The 9931-nt window shown below is 27.0% G+C and overlaps 1 protein-coding gene across 2 annotated transcripts; it reads left to right on the top strand.

Annotated features, from left to right (window-relative positions):
• Positions 1-5695: 5695 nt before the first annotated feature.
• Positions 5696-8088, top strand: LOC129321279 (uncharacterized). 2 transcript variants are annotated; one of them, XR_008595969.1, is made up of 5 exons: positions 5696-5893; positions 6128-6260; positions 6438-6562; positions 6687-6830; positions 7814-8088. XR_008595969.1 is itself a non-coding variant. In XM_054966998.1 (4 exons), exons 1-4 carry the CDS (start codon positions 5696-5698, stop codon positions 6750-6752), a joined length of 522 nt encoding a protein of 173 aa, XP_054822973.1. In that variant the 3' UTR covers positions 6753-7519. The 2 variants fall into 2 exon arrangements, 1 of the variants encoding a protein (XP_054822973.1); XM_054966998.1 differs by lacking the exon at positions 7814-8088 and having other exon boundaries at positions 6687-7519.
• The last annotated feature ends 1843 nt before the right edge of the window (positions 8089-9931 follow it).

Here is a 9931-nt window from a genome sequence, read left to right as displayed (position 1 = left end):
GAACAGAAATTATTGGTGTGGAAATCTTAGAGGAGATACTAGTTCTAAAGCCCCCATCATTACATACAATGACCAGTTTGTAATGCTTTAATTTATTAATAGTTTTTTTTTTCATTTTATATATCATTAGATCCTGTGCAAGAGATATTTTGATATCTTGTAGTGATAAAATAGGACATTTTAAAAAAAATTATGATCTTTTAAAGAAAATTTTCTAAAATTGTGAATTTTTTATTGAGTAAAAGAACAAATTAGCCCATAAACTTATTATGTATGTAATGAATCCCTCCAACTTTTAAAACTGGTGCAATTTAATTTTTACTGTTAAAAAAATTAACTTTGATAATTAATTAATTATAGAAGGACAGAAAAAGAACATCAAAGATTATAAAAAAAAGACTAATAAAATTTTCTTCATCCTTTTCTATAATTTTTGAGTCTTTTATTACAATTTTTTGATTCTTTTATATAAATTTTAAGGTTTTTTTAGTCATTAAAGTTAACTTTTATTAATTGTAAGAGTCATATTGTATAATTTTTAAAAGTTAAAGAAAAACATTATATAAAAAATAAGTTTAAAATTTCAGATCTTGTTAGACCTATAGTTAGGGGTCAATCTCCTCTTTTACCTTTATTTTATCTTATTTTCTTTAATGAAAGTGTAAAAGAATCCAAAACTACGCCACTTTATTACATTAAAAAACAAATAAAAGAGGATTGCATACGAAGGTCATATTTTATTTCAATTTTCAAAATCTATTTTTTATTTCTAAAAGTAAAGTTTTAGAAAAATTTAATTGAATAAGTGTTTTAATTTAAATGTTTTTAAAACTATTTTATTTTTAGAAATAACGAAATGGGGAAAAATATTAAGGTTGGTTTCATTTTCTTTTTATATTTTAAACACTATATTTAACTATTCTAAATTTTGAAATTATGATCAACCACTATCATATGTTACTACCATATTAACTACTAGCAATCGACCACCACTATCAACCTTTTTTTTTTAAACATAGTTAAATATATGTTTATTTTATTTTAAAAATAAATTTTATAAACTGGTTTACAAAATAATTTTTGAAAAGAAGAAGTAAGCAAGCCAATTCATTGTGGCTCTATAACGCCAGAAAATATTGGTACATAGCTTGGAAACAAAACCATGACGCCAAAAATCAATGCCAGATGAATTTTAACAAGAAAAAGCAATTTTTTCCACAGATTGGCAGTTGTACGTATCAAAATTTCTTCAACAGATTACCGTATATTAACACAGAACAGGTAACATTGAAAATAAAATAAATAATCTAAGCATTGAAAAGGCATTTGGTTGGGGAATCAGCATCTAAAGTATCAATGTTTGAAGCTGAGTTTTACTTTCTTTGAATAGCAGTTAAATTTAATTTGCAGAGAAATTTTTTAAAAAAATATATAGAAAGTAAAAAATAGAAGCAACTTATGAATCGTTGCTGGAATGAGCAAAGGCCTAGAATATCTGAAAAAGCTACTATGGAGATGAACAGTATGAATAATCATCAGACAAATGGCTAGAAACCTGGATTTTCTGCTTCACTATCAAGTGCCTTGGCTTAGGAACTGTGAGCTAACGAGTGAGAGAGATCGGCGACGACATCTGCATGAATATCTTCCCAGGGCTTGGAGCTCCAAATCCTTAATTAAACTCTCCGTCATTGTTAGAATCTAAGGGCCACATGCTCCTGATATCTCTCTCCTTTTGTTGTTTGTTGGTTTTTGACTCAGTCAACTTAAATGTCCTTTCCGGCATGGGGATTGTAAAAGATATCTTCAAAAAAGTTTTTGTTTGATTCAAAATTAAAAAAAAAATGAGAAATTTGTGGAAAAGATCTTATTAAAAGAAAAATTATGCTTAAGCATTAAACAAAATATTTTATTCATTAAACAATCTAAATAAATGACAGAAACGCTCCTCTATTTAAACCAATAAAATTTGAAAAAAAAAAAAACTGTTTGTCCCACATGTGCACCTCAAATCAAAGGCTACCTTAAATCAAAAGCCATACATTCATACTAGAAGCCAGAAAAATAAGTTGTAATTTTTATTGTCATGGGTGTAACGTTTCTAACTTAAATGTAAAGCTTTTGACTTGGAGTGTATGCATTGAACATGTAGCATTTTTTTTTTCAATTTCATAAGTTTAAACAAAGGGGCACCAATCATTTGTTTAGATTGTCTAATAAATAAAATATTTAGCTTGGTCCGTGAATTCAACTTAGTTTTTGAGCATAATTTCTCTTTTAAGAAGGTTCTTTTCACCAATTTTTTAAATATATATATATATATATATAATCTCTCTATTTTTTTGTTGTTAGAAAAAAATATCACTTTTTTTATAGAAGCAAAATTATATATTTTAATAAATATTTATTATACATTTTATAAACCACCCCTCATAATTTATATTAATAAAAAATAATTAATACATATTTATATTAATTAATATAAGATATTTTAATTTAATGTTTTTATTTTTAAATATAATTATAATTAACTGACTTTTTTAAACTGTGGGATGTCAGTCGGTGGTCTGTCTCAAAGTTTACAAGCAATGAAGCAAGCCACGTAAGTACGAAGTAACTGGCCCAAAAGTATACATACATACATACATATACATAATAGCTGCACAAACTTTAATGGCTACAACTTAATGATGGTAAGAAAAGATAAAATTGTATGGAATGACCTGAATTTTTTCGTTGCCTCCCAAAAAAATTTCAATTGGCCCTGTTAATAAAAGAAAAAAGAGGTAAATTAATAAATCAGTTTTTAAATTATAGGGTTACAAGAAATATTAAACTTATTTTTTATATAATATTTTTTAATTTTTAAAAACTATACAATATGACTTCTATCATTAATAAAAATTAAATTTAACATTTAGTTGATCAAAAATTGATATAAAAAGGCTGGAAAAAAATACAAAAAAGACCAACAAAATTTTCTTAATCATTTTCTTTAATTTTTTGTATCAATATTTGTAGTTTTTAAGTCATATATTGTAATTTTTTTGATAATTTTCTATAATTTTTGAGGTATTTCTCAATTATTTGTTTAACTAATGGTCAAAGTTAATATTCATTAATGATAGGAGTAATATTACATTATTTTTTAAAAATAAAAGAAAAAATTATGTTAAAAATAAGTTTAAAATATTAAATACTCTTAGATTTATAATTTAAAAATCAATTTGCCATTGAATCAAAAAAAATAAATTCACTCACCTTTTTTCAAGTTTCTCTTATCCTCTAAAAATTTATTTAACTCAAATCGAATCTTTATGTTATAATTTCTAATAATGATAGTTTGAGAATGGAGGGAATAATAATTTGAAAAATAATTTATTTGTTTAAATAAATTTTTTTATCACAAGACAATTCCTCTGCTACCCAAGAGTAAATAAATTTTATTTAATAAAAAATTATTTATATTGGACAGATTTATTTGATACATCATTATAATTTTGTGCTTTATTCTTCAGTAATTATTTAACAAATTTATACTTCCAATATTCAAAAATTATCCTTTATTAAAAATAATTAATATTTATCTTGTGTAAAAATTTTGCTCTCACTATCTAATTTTTCTAGGTTTGTCACTAATATGACATTAGTTTCTCCCACTATGCCCCTATTTTATTTATTAAATTTTATTTTTTAAAAAATAATGTATTAAACATTTAATTTTAATTATTAAGATAGTTATATAGGATATTTAATGAGATTAAAATTTAAAAATGTAATTCCTTCTATCCTTATTGTAAAGCATCTTCTAGAAAGAATTGGTGGTCTTAAAGCACTAGGTGGTGATATTAATTATATTTTTATAATATTATATCTATTTAAACTTAATAATTATGAGAGATAATGTAATGTAAATTTTTAAAAAATTTATTTGAATATGGCTAAAATTGAAAGTTCATTCTTTTTTTAAAAAATTAATGATTTAATTACCTCTTTTAGATTCCAACAAGGTAATGAGAGGAGTCTTATAATAAAAATGAGAGAGAATAATTGTTTTTTAAGGATAATGCATACAAGATTTTTAGTATGGTGGATTTTGAGACAATTATAATTGAATGTAAAACATTTAAACATTTTGATCTAAAATAATTAAAAGCTTCACGTTTGAAAACAGGGAGTTCACATGAACCTTTTAATTATTTTTTATTTTTATTTATTTTTTTAGTTTCCTGCTTTTATTTATTATTTTTTTTCATTTTTTTAATCTTTTGAATAGGATGTTCAAAGGTTTGATTTGTTTTAGTTTTAGATGAGAAGAAAACATAATCTAGCGAATTGCTAATATTGGGTTCAAATTAATTCTCAAGAAAATAAAATTTTAATTTCTTGTCTGCTTTGGAATTTGGATCGAGGAAGGCGGTTATTTTGATAATCTCTAGTATTCTGTCATCTATGGGCTGATTAAAAATAGGCAGTAAGATATTTTTTTTTTTTTGGAAAATGATAAAAAACTTTAACGAAATATGTAAATAACAATTATGCATGGAGAGAAGAGATAATTATTTTTTAATCCGTAAAGACTTACCTGATAAATTTTTTTTGGTGAAATAACATATTTATCCTTGTTTTAAAATATGTTAGTGAAGTTCAACAAATAAAAATCAGTTATTATTTTTTTCGGCAGGAATGAGTAGTTTTTTTTGAAAAAAAAAATGATTAGAACAGGATAACAACTTACAAGTTATTTTGTGTAAGGTATTTTATTAGTGAAGCCTAATAACTAAAAATTAATTACTACTTATTTTGAGAAATCATTAAAATGGAATAGTAAATTAAAATGGTTTTGCTAGTGGAGTCAAACAATTAAAAATCATTTACTACTTTCTTTTGAAGAATAACTATAACCAGGGTAGTAAATTATAAGTTTTGTAATTATTCTCTTTATTAAAAAATATAAGATATTTTTATTTAAATTTCATCTTTAATAAAATAGTTATTTATTTTTAAATTAACTCCATCTTTTATACGTACTTCTATTTAATATGATGTTGTACTTTAAAATAAATATAAAATTATTTATTTATAATGGGCTCTTTTAAAAAAATAATGACTACATTTAAAAACACTAAAAATAACTTATATTTTTAAATAAAATGATAATTTTTTATTCTTCAGCAGGGTAAAAAAAATTTTCACATTAAAATTAATTGACAGATAAAATATTTAAAATTAAAAATAATTATTACATTTTACTTCTGCGAGTTATCATTGGCATATTTCGGGTATTTTCTGTCATTTTCCCTTTTTTTTCCTAATCTTTTTCATTTTTATAAAAGTAAATTTTTGATTTTGCCCCGAACAAGAAACCTAAGGCCTGTATATTAGAAACAGTAATAAAAAAATTCATTTGATAATGTATTTTTAAAAAGTGTTTTGAAGAATAAAAAAATAAAATATTATTTTAAAAAATAAAAAATAAAAATAACTTTTAAGTGTTATGTGATTTTTATTCTGAAAAATAAGAAAGAATAAAAAAATACTTATTTTTATTTTTTTTATTTTTAAAATATATTTTATAGAATATTAATTTTTAAAATTATAAAATAAAAACAATTTCAAACAACTCCCTGATTCCGCTAAGGCAGTCATAAATCTCCGAAATGCAAAAACCCAGAAGTAACAGATAGTGTCACGAATGGACGTGGAAGTCGATCCTCCAAAACCAGAGCAGCAACAAGTAGTCAAAGCAGTAGACATTTTCAAAGCCGCCGAGAATGGCGACGTCTCAACCTTCCAACCTCTCTCTCCAGTGAATCTCTCCGATGCTCTAGTTCTCCGAAATGAGGATGAACGTTCCCTTCTTCACGTCGCTGCTTCCTCTGGCCACTCTCAGGTCTTGATTTCTCCGTATTTCTCGATATTCCGATTCCTCTCTTTGTTATTTACTCGAAAATGTGGGTGGAATTACTGATGCTGAACCATATTGCCAACTGGCAAGGTTCTGGTTTCTCTTTGAGAGATTGAGTCCTTGTGGCTATTGGCTTCGAAGCTGCCCTAGATCCTTGTTTTATTGGTGATCATTTCCATCAATTTTATCATATCTTTTTTTGTTTTGATGTGAAATCAGGTGGTGAAGATCCTCGCATCTGCTGAGGGATCCGCAAAAGTGATCAATAGTGCCGATGAAGAAGGGTGGGCTCCGATTCATTCTGCGGCTAGCATTCGGAATTTGGAAATAGTAGAAACATTGTTGGATAAAGGTCCGTATTCTCATAAATGTTTGAAACTCCTACTTTCAGGCTTCATATTTTATTATTGGCAAATTCCGAATCATTCATTTCACTGTGTAAGACTTATCCTAGGTTTTCTCAAATCTCAACATATATCATTTACAAGGTAGAAGATATGTTTAAATTATTTCAATTGTTTTTCAACAGGAGCTGATGTTAATTTGCAAAATAATGGGGGGCGAACTGCTCTTCACTATGCTGCCAGCAAAGGTTGGGTGAAGATTGCTGAAATTCTCATCCCCCATGGTGCAAAGATCAATGTTAAGGACAAGGTTATGAGAATGACATCCTTGATACACTTGTGGATTTTTAGTTTTTTTTTTTCCCCATCTCCAGAAGCACATTGTCCCGGACCACTCATATAAGTGACTATTTGCATGGCTTAACTGTGATCAGGCTGGAAGCACCCCTTACATCGGGCAGCGAGCACTGGGAATTCCGAACTGTGTGAATTTTAATTGAGCAAGGTGCAGAGGTTGATGCTGCTGATAGAGCTGGTCAAACTCCACTAATGAATGCTGTGATTTGCCGAACAAAGAGGTGTGCTTGTTAAGTAATTTAATTCTGAGTACTGAAGATAGTAAAAGTTATATAGAATCTGTTTTTCAGAATAATATTTTAGGTATTCCTCTTCAGATTATTTTTGCCTTTTAATGGAATATAGCTCTGTTTGACGCCCCCCTCTGGTTCTCCCCCATGTTGATGTACTAGTGTAGGGTGCATAGATGAACTAATTCATGTTATAAAATTATTGTATCAGAAGCTTCAACAACTCGTTGCAATTAATGAATGTACTGGCATGACCGGTAGTCCTGTTGACCATAATCTTCTCCAAGCAAGAATTTGGTTTCAGATCCTCAGATGCCTGTGAAGATTCTGCTAATTGGATTTGATCATTATCAATAATGACCCATAATCCTCTCTTAACCTTCCAAGAAAATTGACATGTATATCACATTTTTTGTGCATCTTACTTGGTCATTCCACTCCTTTGACATGGTTGATGAATTTGTTTGCAACGTTGTCATATACTCTCTCCGTCCTTATATAAAAGATGTTTTTTAAAAGCTTATTTTGTCCCTAAATATAAGGGGTGGTAATAATATTTTTGAGTAATTAGATAATTTTACCCTTGTCTTGAAAAATGGAATAAATTATTAATTATATGTTTTTCCTACTACCATAATGATATTATTAGAAATAAAACTGAAAAATTATTGTATTTTTATGTGAGTTTAGCTAAATAACAAATTTTTATTAGTATGCAGGATTCTGTTAAAAATACCTTATGTGTAGGGACAAAGGGATATATGCAAGTGCATGTAGATTGTTTAATAATAAACTTTTGAATTTTGTTTAATTGTTCTTTGATGCGATTCTTCGCCGATCGTTCATGGTATCTGCATAAATGTATTCATCTTGAGCTAGGAGTCTATATATAGATGGAGTGGATTGATCGAAGTCTCATAATTTCAAGGGTTTAAATGTTTGATCATATGATCTGGGCTTGGGTTATTTTCCAGGTTGCTCTCCTTCTGATAAGACATGGAGCAGATGTAGATGCTCAGGACAAGGAAGGATACACGGTGCTGGGTCGAGCTCCCAATGAATTTAGACCAATACTGATAGATGCCGCCAAGACCATGCTTGAGGAATAAAAACTCTGATGGAGAATGAATAGGGATTATACCGAAGGCTGGTTTTCTCAGGGGACGAGTTTTACACATGGATCCTGGAAACACAAAAATGTTCATATTGTTGAAAAAAATTTTGAGGTTCGGAATAGATGAATAGTTTTTTCTTTTTTTTTTTTATGCTTAACTGTCAAAAGGGAAAATAAATACTCGTGCTCATGCTTCTTTTATTGTGGTTTTGCTTGGTATTTTATCCCTGTAATTTAGGTATGTTTTTCCATATGTTGCTTTAAGTTTGAAAAATGAGTTTGAGGAACGTAAACAAAGTTCACTACTCACCGCTACGCATTTCCTATTTATGCATAATTATTTAGAAAAAAAATTAAATTCATGAATAAAAGTTGATATACCAATATGTGAAGAAAAAAAAAATAAGTATAGAAATATGTAAGCGACATTTCTTAATTAAATCATTTTGGTTTGATTGGTATGTGCCGCGCTATGCCCAGTAACTTGCAGATTTATGGTTTATGGATATGATTACGCCGAGGATAGCTTGTACTATTCATTGCTAAATCACCTTAAAATTGATATTATATAATCTATGTATATTATATACATAATTAAAAAAGGAGGATTTGTATTAGAAATAATTTATGATTATACCATCAACAAGTTTGAAATCTACAGCTAAAAGTGCTGGACTAAATATTTGGTAATTAATAATGAAATACTGTATAATTATACTTGTAAAAAAAAGTATTGAGGTATTTAAAATTAGACTCATCATTGAACCGGTTAAGACTAGTTCAAGGATTAATAGTAAGGTATATAAAACACTTAATATCCATTAGTCGTTAGTGTATCTTATTATTTTTTTAATATGTTTGATCAAGTTAAGAGTCATTTTTACTCTTCAACGTCTATTTGAATGGTCAATTTTACTCTTCAACTTAAATATTTATATTAAAAAATATTAAAAATATGATGTAGGGTTCACTAACAATCAACGAATAGTGAGAAAAACAAGGTAATAATAGAGATAATTTTTAAAATTGAGGGATAAAATTGATCTATAATTAAGTTTAAGAGCATTTATAACCTTTCTTGTATTGTTTAGAAACAAAAATGATCATTAACTCTATATATAATAGTATAAAACTACAGTTTTCTAATGTAAAAATAATAACAATTGTGACCTTTTTTTTTTCTGCAAACCCAAAACCACAAGTTTGGGGACGTTTTCAACACTAGTAACTCAAAGTTACTCTAAAAAGATGAATAATAATAAATATAATTTATAAATAAGTCTCAATAATTTATTTTATCTAAAAAAATTAACTCTAACAATTCCCAACCTTCTCTATTTAATCTCTAAATTATTTTATTACCCTTAAATTAATTTCTATAAATTTTTTATCCATTTTTTCCCTCAACAAATTTTATAAAAACTCCTTATACTCAAATTCCCCCAAAAGACTAAAATTCTACCTCTAAAGTTTATCCTTCAATTTCCCAATTTCCCAGTTTCATATATTTAACAATAGTCCTTATATTCAACTGACTTATAAATACATTTAACCTCTAAAGAAATTTTATAATCTATTAGATCATAAATAAAATATTATTTAGTTATTGTAAGTCTCTGAACAAAAAAAAAATTATTATTGTAGAGTCCTCGAAATCAATTGTTTGGGTAAAATCAATCCATATATACTCTTAATTTAATCTTTGTAACTATTTTAACAACTCGATAATACGTCGCAAGCACCTAACTAATCAAAAATCTATTTAGTACTAAATTTTTTTCCCTATCGTACTCCAAAAATACGGAAAAAAATAAAAAAAATAGATCACTTATTTAATTTTTAAAAATTTTAGAATAGATGAATTAGACTTTTGGAATTTAATAGCATCCAAATAAAGTAAAGCTCCCATCTCATTACTGTCGCTCACCCCAGACCTGACTCTCCCCCACGAATGCGGCAAAAGATAAAAAAGAAGATG

Source organism: Prosopis cineraria, unplaced genomic scaffold (assembly GCF_029017545.1).
Source record: "Prosopis cineraria cultivar Desert tree isolate PC_DT_omini unplaced genomic scaffold, ASM2901754v1 PC10, whole genome shotgun sequence".
Classification (NCBI taxonomy): domain Eukaryota; kingdom Viridiplantae; phylum Streptophyta; class Magnoliopsida; order Fabales; family Fabaceae; genus Prosopis; species Prosopis cineraria.
The sequence above is the reverse complement of the archived record's forward strand: the minus strand, read 5'-3'. Positions and strand labels throughout refer to the sequence as shown.

Bases quoted from the DNA above. Each gene is read 5' to 3' on its own strand.
- LOC129321279 (XM_054966998.1), top strand. From the start codon at position 5,696: ATGGACGTGGAAGTCGATCCTCCAAAACCAGAGCAGCAACAAGTAGTC. The intron at 5,894-6,127 runs GTCTTGATTTCT...ATGTGAAATCAG, and splicing joins CTTCCTCTGGCCACTCTCAG to GTGGTGAAGATCCTCGCATC. The intron at 6,563-6,686 runs GTTATGAGAATG...AACTGTGATCAG, and splicing joins AGATCAATGTTAAGGACAAG to GCTGGAAGCACCCCTTACAT.